Here is a 23446-nt window from a genome sequence, read left to right as displayed (position 1 = left end):
CATTGTATCACAGTACCTAAATAGCAGGCTGCCTTTAGTTTTTCTCACTTTCACTTTAGCCTCGAGTAAGATTGAAGACTCCTTTCCCCAGAAATGTCCAAACAAGGGCAACGGATTCCTCAGTTTGATGCTCTCCTACATAATATGTGGTTGTTTAGCCAGAGCTGCCATGGAAAAGATTATGAGATGGGAAGGCCCTGTTAGGAAATTGATGCCTAGAGTCCTAGAATGAACCTAGTTTTAGTTCAAGTTGACTTCTTTACAAAGCTTCGTCTGGCAAGTAACAAAATGTCTCCCTTGACAGAGAGGAAGATGCGTCATCTTGCCAGGAGCAATTAGATGAATTCCGGAAGCTGGTTAGGATTTTCCAGAAATGGCTGAAGGAAACTGAAGGGAATATTCCACCTGCAGAGACTTTCATGAGTACTAAAGAGCTGGAAAAGCAGATTGAACACCTGAAGGTAGGTGAACAAAATGATCTCCAGGAGTCGGGCTAGGCAGCAGTTTGGAAGCTTATATGTACTCATTTCAATCTGTGGTGGGGGAGTGGTGTGAGAAACCGAAGTTATCCATCTGTATCAGAACAGCAGTGCCTCCATGCTCTTCATGTGAGTTCTGCCTACCCCTGTCCAAGCACTGAGTACCAAAACATTCCTATTAAAAAAAAAAAATCTGGGAATGATATCTATAAAGTTTCAGCTCTTTAGGGGGATGACTGTCATGCTGTGGTAAGTCATAGGAAAGATGGTCATCAGAGTCCAGTCTTGAGAAGCTTACACTCTCATCGTGTGTTTGAGAATTAGACAGTTATATGGGAGCAAGTGACCAGACATGTCATCACAAAATTGAGAGAATTTCTCCATAACTAATTAAGGGAAAGTTAGAGTCAGTTGGTGGGAAGATACCGACAAGGGTAATATCCACCTTTCTCCCATCTGCTGCAAAATCTCTTCTCTGCTATCTTGATTCACTGTCATCAGCTCTATTTGCACCTCTGATATGTTTCTTATTTGTATTGAAACCAGCCTCCACCTAAGTCTCATGCATTTGTCCTTATTTTCTTAGTAAAACAGGATTTATCCTGAATAGATGAAAGAGAAGAGTTTGATTGTTTTCACAGAGAGGGTGCTAGGAGCATTTGCTGTGGAGAGTTCCCTAGGACAGAGGTTCCCTGATTTCTTGGTTCATGGTGCCCTTTATGTTTCAAGACGTTTTTCATGGCACCTGAAGGCCAGAAAAAACAAAACCTAAAAAACCTCACTTGCTAAGTGGTCAGAACCAAACAGCTTAACAGTAGTTGTTCACATGGTGTCCAACAGATGTCACTGTTTTTCCCTCAAAAATTTAAAATATCCTATGAGTCAGTGCACAGTTTGAGAACTGTGGCTCTTTGGAATCAAGAGTGACTAATTAAAGAACTGACAAGGTTAAGTTTGAAGTTCGGCGCATGAGCTTGCCAGATGTTCATGGCTCTGTGTCTTTCTCTGCTGCTGCTCTGCAGCTTTAAGTCAAAAGCAAACTATGTAGGAATTCCGTGCGGAGGAAGGGGTTGAAGCCTAGGATCGTGTCCTTTCTGGGAAAGGAGTAAAATTCTACTTCTATAGCAGGCAGTTCACAGCTTAGAGACTACATTACCAGACACTTTTGTCTTAGAGCAGATATTGTTTCGTAATGGCTTTCTGTGATGGTTAGAGCTCTGACTTCAAACCCAATATAAAGTTCCCCTGAAAATGCAAAGTGTAGTCTATGATTCTGGGTATTTCTCTACATCTCAGTATCTAGCACCTCATCTTACCTTCCAACAGCATTTCCTTTCTGTTCTTTACATGCATAGCGTTCCCTTTGTCCACCTGGCAAACTCTTTATCTTAATGCCAAGCTTTCCTCCTTTCAGGCAGTTAGATGTGTCTCTTTTTGTGTGCTTAGAGTCTAGTGGCTCTCCATATTTCTGTAACATCACTTATCGCATTATAATTGATAATCTGAGCTGTTGGTTTAGGAACTGTGTCATAATCCTATTTTGTATCCCCAGCGTTTGGCATGATGCCTGGTGTATAATAAATGCTCAAAAACAAAATTTATTTTGCTTGATAAATGAATGAATGAATGAGAAGGTCTTGAGTCTTCCAGGATATCATTCTCCTTGGCTGGCTAAATCAAGTTCTTGAAATGACTGAAAAAGTGAAAATGGTTACTTAATGCTTATCAAAACTTTGGGGAGTTTATGTAGAACAGGTGTCCATAATTATGAGGAAAACCCTCCAAGTATTACATTCTGCTATTTTGTTCTTTAAACAGGATCTCCTAGATGACTGGACAAGTAAGGGGACTTTGGTAGAGGAAATCAATTGTAAAGGTACTTCTTTAGAAAATCTCATCATGGAGATCACAGCACCTGATTCTCAAGCCAAGACCGGTGAGTGCAGGCTCTTGAAAAAGTATTGAATAAACGTCATTCTTTCCTTTGGCCTTTGATGATGACCCCTTGTTTAATGAAAGTTAGAATCAAGGTTGGATATGAGAACAAAGGAGGCTTCACAAAGGAGGCAGTCTTCCCCTCAACCTGATCTGTTTTCCCTTTGCTTTGTAACATTGCTCCATTCTACAGAATCTCTTCCCATGATGGGAGAAAGTAAAGGGACTAGTTGGCCCACATAGAACTGACAAATGAACATGGAAGGATTAAAATAGGATTTTCCATCTTGAGGAATTTCCCTCTTCTAAATATGTGAATAGCGTGGCTATTGATTAACTTTAAATTGGAATCAGCAGTATAAGCATAACTTGGGAGAGGCTAGGTTTTTAGGAATCAGCATTGATACACCAGAAACTGGCACACTTATTGGAAGTACATACAAAGAGTGTGCCCAGATGTATGAATAGTCTCTGCCTACAAATTAAGTCTTTCAGACAAATGCATCCTGAGCTCACAGTCACTTGCTGGTTGTTAACTGGGATCTCCTAGATTTTATTACCAGACTGTGTTAATGCACTCCCATAGTCCCTTAAATAGTAAGAGCGAAGTTTGCTTTCTTTTTTCCCCCTGAGAATGGCTAGGTTCCTTTTGTATCCTGAAGTTTTAAAGATGTCTTGGAATAACCTAGAAGTGATAGCATTTCAGAGAATTGGTGACTTTTATTTTCTAACACTTAAACTTCTAAGTTCAGTGACTTTTGTGACATCACCCAGCAAACTTTTTCTATAAAGGACTGTAAATATTTTAGGCTTGTGGGCCATATGGTCTCTGTCACACTACATGTCTTTGCCATTGTAGCACAAAAGCAGGCATAAACAATATATAAATGAATGGGTGTGGCTATGTTCTAGTAAAACTTTGTATACAGAAACAGGTGGAGGGACAGATTTGCTGGTGAACTAATGCTTTCTGACTCCTGAAATGGATCAGTGACTGTTCAAACTCTTTTACTTGCATCTATTTAAAAATTAAATCTCCTATAGAACTATACTCTATAAAACAAAAATATTTTGGTGGCATAAATTTCCCTTATAAGTGAATTTATAGCATTTATATATTATGAGATCCATCAATTCATCAATGAGTAGTGAGGTTGTCTTAGTAAATATAGAGATTTGAAGGAAAGAAAAGAATGTTTGAATGACTGCTTCATTATTTGATTATTTCTCCTTTTATTTCTTGGTTGCGCTGTATCAAAAAAATACACTTCACACAGATAAATAGCTGCAAATGATGGCAAAAGTTTTTAAAAGTTCACTTTACTATATGAAGTGTTGAGTTCTGTTATTATACAGTTCTACCTGATGAGAGCCTGCTTTGAGCCTTTTTATCATTTTATGTAATACACATGTGCTATAGATGTTTTCCTTTGTATATGAGTGGATATGTGTCAGATTGAATATTTTAAAGAGTTAGAGAAGAACTACAATTTTTCCCATCAGTGACCCTCAGAAAGGAGTTAAATGTATGCACAGAGGTGCAGGAGCTCCTTTATTCTCCCCAAAAAGCAGCATAATTGACTGTATCTACTGGGTTAATGTGGTGTTCACCATGATAGAACGTGCATGTTTTACTGCCATTTCTAAGTACTTGGAAATATATGCTGAATCTTAAAGGTAAACCAAACATTTACAGAGTCCCTAAGGCTCCTTTTTAGTTATTTTGAAAACCAGTGTGAAGATCACTACCCTGAGTACTTTTTTTTTTTTTTCCTAATTTTATTTTATTTTTAAACTTTACATAATTGTATTAGTTTTGCCAAATATCAAAATGAATCCGCCACAGGTATACATGTGTTCCCCATCCTGAACTACCCTGAGTACTTTTAAAGTTCTCTTCCATCTTTGAAAACGCGTGAATGTTCTGGTTCCTTACGTTTGTGAGCTCTTTTGGCTTCATAAAGTGCTTTCACATCCACTGCCTCACTACCTCTCACCTGTAACCCCATGAAAGCTGACAAGATTATCTTCATATCCCAGAGAAGATACTGAAGTCTGTCCACAGATTAAGGCTCACGTACTGAGTTAGTGACAGTCTTGTCTAGACTGTCTTCTTCAAATTACTAGTCCAGTTTCTTTTTAGCCCTCACCACACTGGAGTGGAATCTGATCTTTGTGTTTGATCTATTTTTTAATTGAAAATACAATAATTTTAACATTTAAAAATTTTGCAATCACTGTTTTCTAATATAACCTCACACATAACTTTTTCCACAGTGAAATTAGTACATGTGAGAGTCTTAGTCAGCTCTTGGAATGTTACATTATGTCATGACTGTTCTTCACATTTCTTTATAATCTTTGTAATTGCATGATCTGGTTTTTACTTATTTGGGATACTCCTGAAATGTAAGGAATCAACTTGGAGAGAATATAGGTCAAATTGTGGTAATTAGAAACAGAACCAGCGACCCTAAACAGAATTTATGGGAATGTTTATGAGCCAGATTTATTGGCACTTAGAATTTCTGTTTTCTGGTGGGGGAAGGGGAGCAGAAAGTCATGGGAAAAAAAAAAAAAGACAGGGAATCTTTTGAAACAATATAAGAAGGGCTTGCTTTTATGTCTTTACTAAAAGAATGCTGCTTTTTATGTCCTTAATTGTACTTACTGTTTATTTTTATTATGGTGAACAACATTGATGTTAAAGTCGAACCTTTTTGGCTATATTATAAATCCTCATTCCAAAGTATGTCAGATATTAGTCTCAAGACTTAGTCACTCTGCTAATACTTGCTTCACAAAATTAGGGCAGAGTCCAAAGAATTCAAATTGGAGATTTAAGAAGGGAATCTGGATTTCCTCTAGAAAGGATTAGTAATCCTTACTGCTAAGGAGCTGAATCACCCCTAGTGACACTGTTGCCTGGCAGCTAAAATGATTTGTCTCTTTCCATGAGTATGTTGTCTTGTGCTGTGTTAACTTCCTGATGCCTGAGCTTACAGTGAGTGCCAAAGAATAAACTCGGTGCCTGTATGTATTCCTAACACGTTTTGTCTCGCCCTGTTTGTCTCTCTGTCCTTCTGCTCAGGTTCCATACTGCCCTCTGTAGGAAGCTCTGTAGGCAGTGTAAACGGATACCACACCTGCAAAGGTGAGAATGCCATTTCAACAGTGCCTCTTTGTTGGGTGTGTTAGGACAGTGTTTGTGTTTGCATCTGTGTGTGTTTCCATATGTGTGGAAAGACTGCTGCTAGGATGGGTTGTAAGCGTGAGAATCTGGGGAGAAGTAGCCGTGATGCCTCTTTGTTGCTAGCTAAAGGCTAAACCGATTGGCAGCCAGCGAAATAAAGGTACAAGCAAATAAACTGGACCACTAGATAAGACCAATAGGGAAAGCCTTGGAAGAAAATGTATGCAAATCTTTGAATTATAAAGAAGTTACACTAGAGGCGGTCTAATCTAGCCCTGAGACTCCCCACCAAGCTTTCTTTGTAGTTTAAAGAAGTAGAAGAATGCCTCAGATCCTTCACTTTCTTTACTTTCGCTGCTCCTGTGTTTACTTAGTATTTTATTATTTTATTTATACATGTGAGTATGTCATGCCAGAATCAGAAAGCAGGTTAGCGAGAGCTCTTTTGCCTTTTGTTTGTAAACAGGAACTTTTATGTGATTTAGCAGGAAGATAATCTCTAGTTCACTAGAAAAAGTGGGAGAGATACTTAATCCTGATGAATAATTTAGTGAGGAACCAGTGGGGATACTTGAGAGCTATTCCCAGTCTGATTTCTGTTTCTGTGATGCTAGATCTGACGGAAATCCAGTGTGACATGTCAGATATAAACTTGAAATATGAGAAACTTGGGGGCGTGCTTCGGGAACGGCAGGAAAGCCTTCAGGCTGTCCTGAGCAGAATGCAAGAAGTTCAGAAGGAGGCAAGTTCGGTGCTGCAGTGGCTGGAATCAAAAGAGGAAGTCCTGAAAGGCATGGACACCTCTTCATCTCCAACCAAGACAGAGACAGTGAGAGCCCAGGCTGAGTCTAACAAGGTACTGTGTTCACAATAGCTGCATCTCAATACTAAGAGGAAAAGGCTGTTGTACTAGTGTTCCTGCCTGAGCCCAGGGGCCTGAGAAGGAGACATGGCCAACCACCCAGTCATGATGAGCAGAGTGTTTGATTTTCAAATGCCTAAATTCTCCCAGAGAATTTTCTTGCCTATGAAATTAGAAATTGTTACAAATCAGATTGAGAAACAAAACCAGATCTGTTTGCAGAAGGAGAATAAGGACAATAGCCCTCCTCAGAAGCATCAGTTCAGAAAATGGGATCTCATTTTCTATGTGATGGTATAGCCAAAACATCCCATCAAAGCACAATTTAGAGGGATCTAAACTGCCATGATTGCAGTTCATTCTTAAGATTGACATGTAGGACTATAGAAAATGGTGGAAGAAATAAGACCATGTAAAAAATTCGGTAAACAACTTTCTCCCCAAATTTGAATATTCCCTTTGAGCCTAGCATATCAACTTTTACATCGGCATAAGCATCACTGTTACCATCATCATGGTCAGGATCAATTCCTGACACTTTTAGTTTATAGGGATTAGTTATTTTCTTATAGTTACTAATGTATGTTACATAAAAGGAATTCCGATCTTGCCATCTGGCTTTTCCTTTTAAGTAAAAATTCAAGCAGAAAGGTTAGGTATCTTAAAGTCATGAAACAAGTCATGGAGAGAATCAGAAGTTGAGCCTGTAATTGCTGCCCCATCTTTCCATCATTTCCTCTACACTCCAAGCTTTGTTTCCTGTCCAGAAATCTCATGGTGTGTGTAATGGTCTTTCTCCTAGGCCTTCCTGGCTGAATTGGAACAGAATTCTCCAAAAGTCCAAAATGTAAAGGAAGCTCTGGCTGGATTACTGATAACATATCCCAACTCACAAGAAGCAGAAAACTGGAAGAAAATGCAAGAGGAGCTCAGTATGTTATCACAGGGGTGTTACAAATTCACTAAATTGCTTGTCCTCAAACAAATATAGGCTTTCAGAATATCCAGTAAACAAGAATTATTTTTTGTTAATTGTCATAAGCCAGTAAGAAGGGCAGGTAGGGTTAGAGAATGAACCTGATCATGGAAAAAATTCAGAGATTCCACTCAAGGTGTCAGAAGTTTGGCTTCTTTGGGCAAGTCAAACTGACAGTCTTTCTGTGACAAAGAGAGCATTGATGATAAAAATTAAAAACAGGAAATAACCTAAACATTCAATGAAAGAGTTAGATAAATTATGCTATACTCGTGGAGAAGAAAATGGCAACCCACTCCAGTATTCTTGCCTGGAAAATCCCATGGACAGAGGAGCCTGATGGGCTACAGTCCATCGGGGTCACAAAGAGCTGGACATGACTGAGCTGCTAACACACACGCACACATGCTATACTCATACTATGGAACTATAAATGATGTAGGTGAATGTGTACTGGTATGAAAAAATTTCTGGCATGAAAAATGTCCTGTTCTTAATTAGTAAGTTTAAAAACAGCTTATAAAATAATATATATGTTGCATAAGGTATTTTACATGTATTGTGTACGTATGTACTTCTCTGAAGTTTTATCCCATGGGTAGTTTCATATAACCACCACCATAGTCATGAATCAAAACTGTTTGTGACTTTAGTTAAAATTAAATGCAGGTTATTTTTAACTTAAAAAAATTAAATAATGCTCCAGGGGTCATTTCCTGTAGAATATTAGGGACCAGGCTAGTGGCTGATGAGGATAAAGGAATCCATTCTCTCATTTCCTCTCTACAGATTCCCGATGGGAAAGGGCCACCGAGGTGACAATGGCTCGGCAAAGGCAGCTGGAGGAATCTGCAAGTCATCTGGCCTGCTTCCAGGCTGCAGAATCCCAGCTCCGGCCCTGGCTGATGGAGAAAGAGCTGATGATGGGGGTGCTGGGCCCCCTGTCTATTGACCCCAACATGCTGAATGCACAAAAGCAACAGGTCCAGGTGAGCAGTTCCTGACAGCTTTCGAGCCAAGAACTCAGAGGCACACGAACCTGGGTTTGAATGCTGCTCTCAACAGATAGATTCACATGACCCTGGACAAGTCATTTAACCTCTCGGAGTCTCTACTTCCTCACTTTAAATGAGATGCTTGTATGGTCTTTATCATGGTGCCTATCAAATAGCAAATGTTCAATAACTGTATTTTTGATATTGTTGACCGAGGCAGTAAGATGAGCAGATGGTAGAATGGGCACTTCTGACTAAATGTTAGAATCATATGTTACTTTCAATCCCCAGTGGTAGTGATTCGCATTACTTCGTGCAGGGTTTTATGTCTGCTGGCTTTACTTACAGATTTTCTGCTGATCAGACCTCAGGACCCGAGACCCTGAGGATCTGTGAGCTGTAGGTTGGTCCCCTTATGTCACATCTCACATCTGTGAGATTTAGGTTGGTCCCTTGTGTCATTTCTGATGAAATCCTGCCTAGAACATTTCCTTGTTCTGTATCCTTCCCTAAACTTGTTCTGTATCTTCTGACCACCCACTAAGTCCCCTAAAACTAATTTTTGAAAGAACCCTTTCTCTTAGTCCCTGCTTCCAATTAATTACCAAGTTCGATTTAGTCTACTTACAAATTTTCTAATCCAGTGGTTTTCTAATCCTTTGGTTTCCATTCCAAAAGTAAACATTTTGCTCTCAAAATCCTTTTACCCTCTTAAAAATTATTGAGGATCCCGAAAAGCTTGTGTTCATCTACTGATATCTATACATTTTAACTGTATGAAAACACTGGGGAATTTTTTAAATGTGCATTTATAAATTACTTTTTAAAATTATAGTGATATAACCATAACACTAACATAGATAAACATTTTTGTGAAAAAAGAATATTTTCCAAAATATATAAAATTGCATGAGAATGGCGTTATTTTATATCTTTGCAAATCTCTTTAATGTTGTCTGACTTGGGAATTCTTTAGCGGTCCAGAGGTTAGGACTCGGTGCTCTCACTGCCGAGGGCCCAGATTCAGACTCTAGTCAGGAAACTAAGATCCCGCAAGCTGTGGCCAAATATAAATATAAAAAATAAAAATAAATAAATAGCTTTTTAATGTCTCACTTAATAGAATAGTCTCATAGATTTTCATATCTGCCTCTGCATTCAGTCTGTCATGATAGCCGATGTCGTGAGAAAATAAGAATCGTAAAAGGTAGACAACATCTTAGTATTTATAAAAGTAGTTTTTACCTTACTGATGCCATGCAAGGGCTTAGGGACTCCCAGGGGCCCCCAGACCCCAATTTGAGAACCACTGTTCTAAGCCTCTCTTCTCCACTCTATATGCTAGTAGGCTACATCTCGGGCCTCTTCCCGTAACAGCAGCCCCTTAAAGGGCTTCTTGGTCTAGTTTATCCTCCACACAATTATCAAGTTATCCTCTTAAATCATATATCTGAATATACTAAAATGCCTCCATGGCTCTTGGCTGCTTATTGAACAAAGCTCAAATACCTCCAACTATGGTGCATGAGGCTTTGCACAGTCTAGTGCCAGTTTGTCTCACCAGCTCTTCCCCCACACACCCGGGCTTCTTCCCACCCCAGAGTGAGTTCCTCCCTGAGCACGCTGCACTCACAGATCTGGGGGTCTTCGCGCCTCTGCGGTGCCCAGGCCCTCCTCTGACCAGCCTCACTCTCTGTTCCTGGGAGGACTTGTGTGCTGCTCAGTGTTACCTGGAAGCCCTTCTGATTTCCTTCTTCTATGCTTGTCACCCCCTGAGGAATTAACCACCTTTACTTCTTGCTTTCACAATTCCACGTTCATGTCAGCATTTTAGCATTTTAATTTCTGTTACATTCTATTATGGTTCATTATTTACATATCTATTAGTCCTTGAGGTCCTGGCATATTTATTTTGACACAATGCTAAGTACTTTCCATAAGTTTTCTTATTTAATCCCAACAACAGCCAAGTAAGTACTTTATTATCCTCATATTACAGATAAGGAAGCTGGGGACTTTTCAAAAACCTGCCTAAGTTTATACAGCTTAGTGAGTGATGGAGTTAGGATTTGAACCAGAGGTCTAACTCCAGAGCCTGTGATCTTAACTTCTTTGATGAGTGAAGCAGTGGATAGAAAAGAGTGAAAAGGAATAGTACTTGGTTTAAAGAAGCTTTTTATCTAATTGTGCTTTATTATAATGTATAGTTTTATATGTGCTGTTGGAAATTTGAGAAAGGAAATAAGCAAAACAGGGCATTTAGAGTTGAAATGGCAAGCTCTGCCAGTAACATAGTTCATTTTGATACCCAGGGTTTCAGGTTCCTCATTCAGAGGCCTGGGTTTTGCCTGGCAGAGCTGACGATTGCCAATCCAGTCAACAAACTTTGTTTTCCCAACCAAGGCGGACCTTAGTAACTGATGTTGAAACACTATAGGACAAATAAGGAAGAGAAATAAAATAGACACAATCAATGATCCTTTCAAAATAAGTTTTTTTTTTTTTTAATTAAGCAGCTGTTAAAAGTGATACTGCATTTTCCCAGTAGCCTGGTCTTTGGAGTTTTCTGCTTTATTTTCAAAAGGAGTTGGCACTACTTGGCACAATCTAAAATCAGTTTGTGTTTTGACACTGTTTTTAGATCTGTTTTCTATCTAAACACTGTGGTGTCATTTCTATCACAGTTTATGCTGAAGGAATTCGAAGCACGCAGGCAGCAGCATGAGCAGCTGAACGAGGCTGCTCAGGGCATCCTAACAGGCCCTGGAGATGCCTCTGCTTCCACCAGCCAAGTGCAGAAGGAGCTCCAGAGCATCAATGAGAAGTGGATTGAACTGACTGACAAACTCAATTCCCGTTCCAACCATATTGACCAAGCTGTTGTCAAAAGCACCCAGTACCAGGAGCTGCTGCAGGACTTATCAGAGAAAGTAAAGGCAGTTGGGCAGCGACTGAGCGGCCAGTCGGCCATCAGCACCCAACCCGAGGCTGTGAAGCAGCAGCTGGAGGAGACCAGCGAGATTCGATCTGACGTGGAGCAATTAGACCAGGAGATTAAGGAGGCGCAGACACTCTGCGATGAGCTGTCAGTGCTCATTGGTGAGCAGTACCTCAAGGATGAGCTGAAGAAGCGTTTGGAGACTGTTGCCCTGCCCCTCCAAGGTTTAGAAGACCTTGCAGGTGAGTTGAGGTGAAGAACACACTGCTGCCATCATTGTTGGCAAGCCAAAAGAAGGAATGGATTCGTGGTCCCAAGAATCTAAGGTGACCTTTAAGTAGCTTTTGGACTCAGAACGGTGTGACCCTATGCCTTTGTCCAGCTACAGTGAGGACTGCCAAGGTCATCACACATTGATTGGTCACGAGCAATGACTTTACATGGCTTTATATACCGTGACCCTAAAGATAAGAGTGCTGGTATAAATCCAGCCAGCAGGTAGAGATTCATGCTCTTAGATGTACTTATAGGTACAGTTACACACGTACTTTCATTGATACTCATTTATATTCTATGTGTACATGCATATATATCATATATACAAAATTAGAACATGTTCTAGACTTCTTATGATGGTCTTGTACAAGAAAAATTTTGTTATTAATTTGTTGTCTCTTTATCTGAAGACATTTATGGCTTTTTACCAGCTTAGAAGTTAAAAGTTTACTTGTCTTAGTCAAATCACCTTACAGACTTGATGTGAGGATTGTGTAGGATGCAGTATATGAAAGAACTTAGCTCTGCTTCTTTTAGGTAGACCCTTGGTTAGCATCAGTTTCCTTTTCCTACAATTAGACCATATACTCCCAGGAAACATTTTGAATGCCATGTTCAGACTTGATGATTTAAATTTGGTTTTCTCATTTCAGCTGATCGCATGAACAGACTCCAGGCAGCTCTTGCCAGCACCCAGCAGTTCCAGCAAATGTTTGATGAACTGAGAACCTGGTTGGATGACAAACAAAGCCAGCAAGCAAAAAACCGCCCAATCTCTGCAAAGCTGGAGCAGCTACAGTCTCAGCTACAGGAGAATGAAGAGTTTCAGAAGAGCCTTAACCAGCACAGTGGTTCCTACGAGGTGATTGTGGCAGAAGGAGAATCTCTGCTGCTTTCTGTCCCTCCTGGAGAAGAGAAGAAGACTCTACAAAACCAGCTGGTTGAGCTCAAGAGCCACTGGGAAGAGCTTAGTAAAAAAACTGCAGACAGACAGTCCAGGCTCAAGGACTGTCTGCAGAAGGCTCAGAAATACCAGTGGCACGTGGAAGACCTGGTGCCGTGGATAGAAGACTGTAAGGCCAAGACGTCTGACTTGCGGGTCACTCTGGATCCCGTGCAGCTGGAGTCCCATCTCCTCAGATCGAAGGCTATGCTGAGCGAGGTGGAGAAGCGCCGCTCCCTGTTGGAAATCCTGAACAGTGCTGCTGACATTTTGATCAACTCTTCAGAGACAGATGAGGATGACATCCGGGATGAGAAGGCTGGTATCAACCAGAACATGGATTCCATCACAGAAGAGCTACAGGCCAAAACGGGGTCCCTTGAAGAAATGACTCAGAGGCTCAAGGAGTTCCAGGAAAGTTTTAAGAATATTGAAAAGAAAGTCGAAGGGGCCAAACACCAACTTGAGATTTTTGATGCCCTCGGTTCTCAAGCCTGCAGCAACAAGAACCTGGAGAAGCTGAGAGCCCAGCAGGAAGTGCTACAGACCCTGGAGCCCCAGGTGGACTACCTGCGGAACTTCACTCGGGGTCTGGTGGAGGATGCCCCAGATGGATTTGATGCTTCCCAGCTTCTCCATCAAGCTGAAGTTGCCCAGCAGGAGTTCCTAGAAGTGAAGCAAAGAGTGAACAGTGGCTGCATGGCCATGGAGAACAAGCTGGAGGGGATTGGCCAGTTTCACTGCCGCGTCCGAGAAATGTTTTCTCAGTTGGCAGACCTGGACGATGAGCTGGATGGCATGGGTGCTATCGGCCGAGACACTGACAGCCTCCAGTCCCAGATTGAGGACGTGCGGCTGTTCCTTAACAAGATCCAAGCCCTCAAGCTGGACATCGAGGCCTCAGAAGCAGAGTGCCGACAAATGCTGGAGGAAGAGGGGACTCTGGACCTGCTGGGTCTCAAGAGGGAGTTAGAAGCCCTGAGCAAACAGTGCAGCAAACTTACAGAGAGGAGCCGAGCTCGGCAGGAGCAGCTGGAGCTGACCCTGGGCCGCGTGGAGGACTTCTATCAGAAGCTGAAAGTGCTCAATGATATGACCACGGCAGCAGAGGAGGGGGAGGCCCTCCAGTGGGTCGTGGGGACCGAGGTGGATGTCATCAACCAACAATTAGCAGATTTTAAAGTAAGCCTTGCCCTTGTTTTTTTACCTTTTCCTGTCTGATATGTGTATTTCTTTTCCTGTAACTTGGAGACCGAGTGAGTGCGCATCTTCACTTCTGTCTCTGGTTTCGTTAGTCTCACTTCCGTCCCACCAGAGCACACAGTTTGCAGACTAAATAGTCTCTTGCACTTCTGACCAACTGGGTTGAATGTTCCTCTATTCTAATTTATTTTAATGTTTATAGCCGATTAAGGATATAGACAGACTGAACCTTATTTCTTATTCTAAGAATCTTCTCTTGTGATTTCTTGGGAGTTCACATTAACTAACTTTTGTAACAGCAGTGAATGTTGGTTGAGGGCTCTGTTTTTCAGATGGAGGTATAAGAACCCATAAGATAAACATGGACTCTTCTTCCTAAAGTGTGGGGGTTTTTTTCACAGATTTGGAGGGAAAATTACGGACACATGATTTATGTGTTCTGAAAGAAAATGAAAAATCCTCGTGAACTATTAACACAAAACATAACACTTCAAAGAAATTTTCCACTTGTAGCAAGTAGTGCTTAAGACTATGCCCCAGACTCCTCAAGAACACAAGTTCTCTGCATGTAGAAGAGTTTGAGAAGCACAACCTTAGTTGCAAAAATATTTTGATTCTTTGCCTGAGTCAGAATTTCCAGTCCTGAACTTCTGTGAGTCTCTATTAAAACACCAGGGGAAGACGACAGGAGTTGACTCAAAAGTGCAAATTTGCCAGGTTTGGGCTCGGAACTTGGGCCCGTCTGTCGGGTGTCGGCTCTCACTGCTTGGGGTGAGCCTTTCACCCCAGACTTACCTGAAAGGACCTCTCTCCCCTGCTGGAGGCCTGTGCACCTGCTCTTTCCTTCTTGGTTCCTGGAGTAGATTTGGAAAGGGTACTTCCAGCGCTTGACTCCTGTTACCAGTGGCAATTGTTCCTACTTACACAGAAATGCTTTGCCATCAGACTTGTTCTCTCAGAGTCCCTGCCTGTCAGGATTCTTCCTATTAAAAATATGGATGGAAAGGTGGTATGACACCAGGTCAGAGCCACATGATCCCGAAAAAGATCACAAATTTGTAGACAAGATCCAGGTGGCTGTTTCAGAAGGACCCCTCTAGGCTAGGGGATGTTCCGCACTAAGGCGAGACATTGACTGAAGACCCCCTGACAGTGCAATGTGGAGCAGCCCTAGTTATCACAGCTGGGATTCTCGAGGCCCTGGGTAAGGAAAGGGTAGGTAGAGAAAGTTCAAACCCACAAACCCAGGTGTTATCCTCGGGGAAAGGCCCCTACCTGATCAGTGACCGGGTGGCCTTTCCTGCTGTGTCACATGGGCTTCTCTTCCCTCTTCCACTGTAAGCCCCTCGAAAGCAGAGCTTCTGTTATAGGCATGCTTCATGTGTCCAGTTTACTTGAATCCAGGTTAATTAGAATCAATTGTCTAATCAACTAAATGAGGTTTTTTTAGAAAACTGAAGTTTATCCTTTGAGGCACCAAGTTAGTCTTATCAAACTAAGATTCTGGTTTATATGGAATTATTTTAATTCTTATTTGCCTAATTTCCTAAACATTACATTATATTGTAAATTTTTCTTTACAAGTGCAGGTTAACATTACTAAGCAGATTGTAACTGTTCTCCACTGTGGTGATATCCTCAGGGACATGAGACACATTGGGACTACTTTGTACTAAATGTTCTTAAATTACCATGCAGTTTGAGTTTGTTTTGAAGGGCCTCTAATAGCTGTACTGGTTAAGTTCAGTTGTGTGTGTGTGTCTATTTGGGGGGATGTAGTTTCTGTTTCTTCCCCCATTACCCTGATACCAGGTATTATTTCTTACTGCTATTACTTTTCACTGTCTTGAGCAGTCTATCTCTTCCTTCAGATCTTCAGTGAGCCGAAAACAAAGTAAACAAGCCTGTTAAAATTGCATTAAATATGACCTAGGATGTTAAAAAGAATCCACAGACAAGCATATACAGTGTTTGGATTTGAGGACAAGTAATTGTTTCCTGTTCATTTAATCCTTGGTTTCTAGAGACATTCTGAATTGTGATGCTGCTGAAAGCTTTTAGTAAATTCCTGGACATCCTTGTATTTTATTTGTATCCTAGCGTATAGCCCAGCAGCACTCGGGGTTCAGTAGCTGCTGAGTTGCTCGGTATAGCAGACATGTTTCACTGATTGCTGAGAAGCCTCCCACCACCAGTACTGTGGCTGTGAGGGCTGGGGCCAGCGTGTTTATCTGCAGGGAGCTGGTGTTGACAAGGCAAGACTGGAAGATGAGTGCGAGAAGAAGGCGGTGAAGCTGCGTGCCCTGTGTGTACCCTGCTCAAGTTGGGGGTGCACATCAGCAGTCTGGTTCCCCAGATCCACCTTACCAAGGCAAGGGCTTGGGGAAGAGTTTTTGCCTCCTCCCGGCAAAGGTCTTAAGGCAGGTGGGAAGGAAGACAATCCTGGCTGGGCTCGTGCTGAACTCATGGGAAGTGAAAACAATGAGAAGGGAAAAGCTGTGTATCTCACTTCATAGACCCCAAGAGGCTGATCCAAGGGAAGTTCTTTCTGGACCCATTCTGAGGACTGAGTCATTTTCATGATCTGAGTTCCTAGGTTAATGTGTTCTGTATTCCAACGATAGACTCATCTTCCCTCACCCCAGCAGCAGACCAGATGCATGTAGTGTGATTCAGCTTTCAGATTCAAATTGTTTTTTAATAAGGAAAAACAAAGATGAAGATAAGTATTAAAAAACAGCATTCGTTTTAAGTTTTCACCTCTTTTCTTTTTACAATGGGATCATGCTCTCAGCACAGAATCTGCTGAAGAGAAGAGTATGAATCTGTGAGATGGAAATGCGGGCTGTGCTATGACCCTGCTGATTCCACTGGGGATGGTCTGAATGGACAGATGAGTCAGGTCTGTGGAGGACCCCAGGCTTGCCTGGGACTGTGCAGCAGTGCTGATAAATGCTTGGAAAGGCAGTTGGCCTCTGGGGAAAATGATTCTCTTCTTAAATGAATGTGAAAAACTGGAAGTCATTATTCCTAGGAAAGACTTTTCCCTCAGTTGCTTCTGAATAATTGATAAAATCTGGTCAGCCAGCGAGGACCCATGAGATGGAAGGGAAGAGAGTCCTTTCCCACTAAACAGGCAAAGACCTCAAGCCTCTTGGGTTAGACACTTTACTGCATTCTGCTGTCTCTGTCTTCCACAAAAAAGGAAGAAAGCCATGAAAGAAAATATTGAATATGTTTGGAGAAACTGGAAGGAAAAGACTTTGGTTAATCTCTTCAGGAAATTCCATTTTCCTGAACAAGAGAGTCTCTGATTATTGAGAAAAAGGAATTGTATTAAATGTATACATAACTAGAGTCTAACAAGAAAGGAAGGACCTTTATTTCATTGAAACTTAAGCCAAAGAATTCCCTCAGGGTGACCTTTCTAGGAAGGAAAGAAAAAGACTCTAGATGTAGAGAAGAAATCTATGAAGTCTGATGATAACAAAGACGTTTTGAAATTGCCTGTGTAGGTTTTGTAATCAAGAACTGAGATCATTCTGAGTCTTACACTAGCCCCTCCCTTGTATCCGCCTCAGGACCCACAGCGGCCTCTCAGTCATGACGTGTGGGTCTGAGGGGCTGTTGGTGAGGCCGCGGGCTTCCTTAGGGCCGTCCTCAGTCTTGATTGAGACTGAGCAGAGCCCAGGGTCAGGGACTGCATGCCCTTGCAGCCTGTGTCTGGAGACCTCTATCCTACTGTGAAGCCAGAACAAGAAAGCCCCATAAACTTGTTCATTTGATTCTTTTTTTTTTTTTTTTTTGGCCTCATGGAAAGCAAGCATAAGCTTCCCTGAGAGCACATGTAAAAACTCTTGGAGGACAGGGCCTGCCATGGAGCTGAGAGACTGCCAATTTGGACAATGATGGATATTTCACTCCTTTTCAAATAATTACAAAGACAGTATCAGCTCCTCTGTGTGTTTGCCAGTTAGACTTACCAGAGAGGAAAGCAAGTGAGGTTAGCATTATCTGCCTGCCCTTGGAGAGAAAGGAAATCACACTTGGTATGACTCGTCTGTCTCCGGAGGTTTAGGTATCGCCAGCTTTGCAGCAGCCAAGATAAGATGAGTAGACCTGCACGCCCCTCCCCCCCCAACTTTGTGCTGACCCTTGGCTTGTGTTGGTTTTTTCTTTCTTCCTTAAACCAGGCTACCCTGGTGGCGTTAGTGGTAAAAAATTCGCCTGCCAGTGCAGGAGACACAAGAGACGGGGTTCGATCCCTGGGTCAGGAAGATACCCTGGAGGAGGAAATGGTATCCCACTTCAGTATTCTTGCTTGGGAAATCCCATGGATAGAGGAGCCTGGAGGTTCGCAAAGAGTCGGACACGATGAAACGACTTAGCACAGCACAGGACTAAACAACGACAACTCCAATAAAAACTGGGGTCCAAGGAAGTAGAAAGAATGCCCTTAAGGTTTCTCAGCCTGAGCACTCTGGATATTTGGAGTGGGACAGTTCTTGGTTGTAGGCAGCTGTCCTGTGCATTGTGGGACGTTCAGCAGCATCCCTGATCTCCGTCTACCCACTCGATGCCAGTAACAGCTTTTCCCTGATGTGACAGCCCGAAATGCCACTGCACATTGCCAGATGCCCCTGGAAGGAAAAATCCCCTCAGTTGAGAACCACTGCCTGAGGAAGGAGAAAATTGCTGCCTCTCTGTGGATAATTTAGAACTCAGTTGGAAAAGGTGCTCGTTGATTAAGGTAGATCTTAATGTTGCAAGTCACCTTCTGGTAATCTGATCATAACTGTGAAGCAGCAACACCTCTGTAAATCAGCTTTCCCTTAGGCCAGGCCCTGGATTCCTTATTTTTCCTGGTGCTGATCTCTGTCTGGTTTAAAATCTCCTCGTCGCTTTTCCTGGCATCTGCGGCTGGTTTCTTCTGCGTAGCGTTGTTGATGCAGGTGTTCAGCTGATGGAGCGTTCCTCTGAAGAAGAGGAACTTCCTTTGTGGAAATACTCCAGGGAGCTTCCTTGCTCTGTGCCTTTAAGGGGAGCCTACAGGCTGTCAGTTGTTCTCAGCCCAGGAGCTCACAGTTTGGCTGCTGGTATTTATAACCCTTATGTGAGCATCTCCCTCTGCACCTCCCCGCCCCCCCCAGAATTCCAATGCTGTGTAATAATCCTCTCCACCCCCACCGTTGCAGCTGGGTGGGGAGAAGGTGAAGGAGTCTTTAAGACCTTTAAGTTAGCTGCATGTTGAACTTTTTCCAGCCCCATTTTAAAGTATTGCCGTTAATATTTTCAGTATCAGCACCACAGGCAAAACCCCAAGCTTGTAGCCATTACATCACCTTGAGGAGCCTCACGTCTCAGTGAAGGTAGTAAAATCAGATGGAAGGGCATCAAGAGAGTGTTGATGAATTTCACAAAAATCCGGCTGGAAATTTTGATAGCAAGGGAAGCAACAAATGAATATATCCTCAACCAGAAGGAAGGACTGAGCAGTTTCAATTGCGTTTACTGAAATTCTTCACACATCATGTCAGCATGTAGCATTTGCAACTAAGATTGATCATCGTGGGAAACACGGGTATCCAGAAAAACTAGAATTTACCCTGTGCTGAACTTGGGTTTGTCACTGAGTTTTGAATAGTGGATGTGGTTGAGATAAGCACAGGCTTGCAGAACGGGGCTGTTTCTCGCTGTGTCTAGAAATGCTTGGTAAGTGGCCTCAGCCTTAGCCTAGTCCTGGGTACTTTCCAATGAGCTCTCTGGCACACAAGCCATAAGAGGTGAGCCTCTAGGAAGTGAGATGAGTTGCTTTGAAAGGCACTTTGTTGTTAGAGGTGGTTGGTTTACCAGGAATAAAATCAGTCCCACAGGGAGTCAGGTCAGGTCAGGTCACTGCACTAAAACATCACTGCACAAAGGCTGTCTCCTGCCAGAGGGACTCGTCCCAAGTCTCAGCTGTCCCGGGTAGAAAAGCCTCGCTGTGGGGAGAATGTGTTCCCTCCCCACCTTCCTTCACACTTTGCCACTGCCACTACTGGGGTGCTGTTCAGATACCAGTGTCTGGTATTGTCTGTGAAAGAGTAACATGATACACTTCTCCCCTGAACCTTTACAAGCTGTTTTCCTACCACTGGTCCTGTGATTTGAAATGTGGACCTTTCACAACTTTGGCCATCAGGGATGAGAGTGAGAGCTCCAAGGTGATGGTCCCTGGATCCCTTCGTGGAGGTCAGGCAGAAGGGGTTCTGTATTCCTGTCAGTCCATCCTTACTGAGCACTGGCTCTGGGTCAGTCCTTCGTGCAAGCTGGGATCTCAGTCTCTAGTTGGCAGTGCAGCATGAGAAACAGGTGCAAAGAGCTGCAGTAGTAGGCACATAGCGGCAAGAATAGTAAGAGACCTGAGTCTAAATGATCTCCAGTCCTAACTGCCTCCCCACCCCCACCTCCATGAATCAGACATTTAAAATCCCAGTTGCAGATAAGAAAACTGAGGTTTGAAGGTGTTAAAGTAATTTGTTCAAGCCACATAGCAGTAAATGTTAGAGCTGGGATTGGAAAGATGTTTGGCACCAAAGCTCATGCTTGACCAGTGGCCCCAGTGAGGGTAGGGGAGGCAGTTTGGGCCCTTAGGGGACATTGACCACATCTAGAGACGTTTGGTACTGTCATAACTGGGGAGGCTGCTCCCGGCATCTAGTGGGTGCTGCTGAATTTCCTATAATACACAGAATAGCCACTTCAAACAAAGGATTATTCAGCCTATTTCTTGAAATACAGAGGATTTTGGAATCTTGCCCTTTTCAGATTCCATGACAAGTAAGAGTTAACTGATGAAATAGCTCCATTGCCTGGGGAAACTTTGTGGTTTTCCTTTTAGCAAAAAAAAGTGTTGGTTCTGAGAGTGATTTAAACGGATCTGTTGGATCAAGTCAGGATCTTAGTGAACTAATTTGAGTCATGGAGGGCTAAAGAATGCCCTCCATGCTTGGCCAGTCCCCACCCCACCCTGCTTGCCACAAGACTCCTGCTATGGAAGTCAGTCAGCTGTGTGTCTCAAGCTGCTTCCTGTAGGGTGTGTTATGGAATGGCATAAGCCCTGCACCAGCTGGGATACTGACCTCAGTGTGATTTTATCAGACTCCGTCCCTTTTGAGCCTTGCTATTTGGAACAAAAGATCCTCTGTTAGGAACGCAGAGAGCTAGCGTGATTGGACAGCCAGCGTGTACGCACATGGTTCCCACGGAAAAAACAGACATAAATTATGCTGTAGCCTTTTAAAACGGAAGCCTTCAAGGTGGTCTTCCCTTAGCTTCTGTCTGTACTCACCCTTCTTTCTGTGAGTGCTTATCCCCACCCCCCACCCCCCCCCAGAAACTACATTTTTTTTTTCTAATATATATTACACTTTTTTTTAATTTATTTTTTTATTGAAGGATAATTGCTTTACAGAATTTTGTTGTTTTCGGTCAAACCTCAACATAAATCAGCCATAGGTATACATATATTCCCTTTTGAACCTCCCTCCCAGCTCCCACCCCATCCCACCCTTCTAGATTGATAGAGAGCCCCTGTTTGAATTTCCTGAGTCATACAGCAAATTACCGTTGGCTGTCTATTTTATATAGGAATGCTAATATAAGTTTCCATGTTACTTTCCATACATCTCACCCTCTCCTCCCCTCTCCCCATGTCCATAAGTCTATTCTCTATATCTGTTTCTCCACTGTTGCCCTGTAAATAAATTCTTCCTTACCATTTTTCTAGATTCCATATATATGTGTTAGAATATGATATTTATCTTTTTTTTTCTGACTCACTTCACTCTGTATAATAGGTTCTAGGTTCATCCACCTCATTAGAACTGACTCAAATGCATTCCTTTTTATGGCTGAGTAATATTCTGTTGTTTATATGTACCACAACTTCTGTATCCATTCATCTGTCGGTGGACATCTAAGTTGCTTCCATGTTCTAGCTATTGTAAATAGTGCTGCAATGAACAATGGGATACATGTGTCTTTTCCTCAGGGTATATGCTTAGGAGTGGGATTGCTGGGTCATATGGTGGTTTTATTCCTACTTTTTTAAGGAATCTACATACCACCTTCCATAGTGGCTGTATCAATTTACATTCCCACCTACAGTGTAAGAGCGCTCCCTCTTCTCCACACCCTCTCCAATATTTATTGTTTGTAGACTTTTGGATGATGGTCATTCTGACAGGTGTGAGGTGATATCTCACTGTAGTTTTGATTTGCATTTCTCTAATAATGAGTGATGTTGAGCATCTTTTCATGTGTTTGTCAGCCATCTGTATGTCTTCTTTGGAGAAATATCTATTTAAGTCTTTTCCCCTTTTTGATTGGGTTGTTTGTTTTTCTGGCATTGAGTTGTATGAGCTGCTTGTATATTTTGCAAATTAATCCTTTGTCAGTTGAGAAACTACATTTTTGATCCCCACTGTCTATCCAGTCTTATTTCCTATGTAGACCATCCACTCCATCCACTTACCTGAAACACTCCTTAGCATTTTACCTATTTGATTTCTACTCATACCTGAAGGTTTAGCAGAAGTCCCGTATCTCCTCAAAACCTTGATTCCCCTCCAGCCCAGCTCACCACCTCTCCTGCTCTCTTAAATCACTTAATATGTGTAACTAATTTAGCCTTTATCATTACTGCCTAATTTTGGCATTTATTGATTATATGCAATGTCCCAACCCTCATCTTAATGTATCCATTTTTGTGTCCCTCAAAGTAGTTAGCATGAGTATTTGCATAGTTGGACACTAGTGAATATTTGACTAAGTGAATGCTCTTTATTTCTCATAAGCCATGTGAGCTGTGGGATTCAAAATGCTATCTACTTTGCAACACTTGAGCTAAATCCTTGTGTGTTCTGAGAAATCCTCATCCTACCCTGGACTCCTCACCTTTCCATCTTACCTCCAGGCTCCCTTCCTTCTCTCCTACTTAGCATATGTTAAAGGAACATAATTTCATTTCAGTATTAGCCTAAATAAGCAAAATTTAAAAATTTGCTACTTTGGATGCAACTGAAGAAAGCAGGTTCTGAAATGCCGTCTTGTAGTTACCCTTTACTTTAGAGTCATTGTCATTTACAACGACAGCAAGAGTCTTCATACTTCTATCAGCTTAGTGAGGAAAATTGAATATGAATTGAGTCTGAAATTCTCAGCTTGGAATTCTGGCTCTATCATTTACTAGCTGAGTGACCCTGGGGGAAATTACTTAGCCTCTCTGTATAGTTATTTCTGCTGTAAAACATGAGCAATGGTAACTCCTACCTTTAGGGCCTTTATGAAATTTAAATGAAGTGATGTAGATGAAAACACTAGGCAGATATTAAGTGCTCAATGATAATATTCTTTTATTTTAAAAAGTTTATCCAAATACACACATTATAACATTATGAAATGTTTTTAATAAGTTATTCCCTTTTTGCCTACAGCTGATCATTCTCCAGAAGATTTGATCTAAGACCCAGCACCAAGTTAGATTAGCTCTTTTTCTTCTTGAAAAAAAGGAAATGATGAGATGACAGCAGTGAAACAGGTAGATGGACAAAAGGCCTTCCTGAGCAGTTTCTCTGGGGAACAAATGTGGAGCTCATTGCCAGCC

General features: G+C 42.0%; 1 protein-coding gene across 17 annotated transcripts in view; it reads left to right on the top strand.

Moving 5' to 3' along the window:
* Positions 1 to 23446, top strand: part of MACF1 (microtubule actin crosslinking factor 1) — a 340927-nt gene that overhangs the window by 241799 nt on the left and 75682 nt on the right. For 15 of the 17 annotated variants that reach the window (NM_001143860.3, XM_059882784.1, XM_059882780.1 and 12 more), the window contains 8 exons: positions 305 to 461; positions 2298 to 2415; positions 5506 to 5568; positions 6222 to 6463; positions 7272 to 7401; positions 8235 to 8434; positions 11125 to 11620; positions 12308 to 13779. In NM_001143860.3, coding sequence (NP_001137332.3) covers positions 305 to 461; positions 2298 to 2415; positions 5506 to 5568; positions 6222 to 6463; positions 7272 to 7401; positions 8235 to 8434; positions 11125 to 11620; positions 12308 to 13779 — 2878 coding nt within the window. The remainder of the gene's footprint in view (positions 1 to 304; positions 462 to 2297; positions 2416 to 5505; positions 5569 to 6221; positions 6464 to 7271; positions 7402 to 8234; positions 8435 to 11124; positions 11621 to 12307; positions 13780 to 23446) is intronic. The other 2 variants (XM_059882785.1, XM_059882759.1) reach the window with 1 other exon arrangement.

This window comes from Bos taurus, chromosome 3 (assembly GCF_002263795.3).
Source record: "Bos taurus isolate L1 Dominette 01449 registration number 42190680 breed Hereford chromosome 3, ARS-UCD2.0, whole genome shotgun sequence".
NCBI classification, from domain to species: domain Eukaryota; kingdom Metazoa; phylum Chordata; class Mammalia; order Artiodactyla; family Bovidae; genus Bos; species Bos taurus.
The sequence above is the reverse complement of the archived record's forward strand: the minus strand, read 5'-3'. Positions and strand labels throughout refer to the sequence as shown.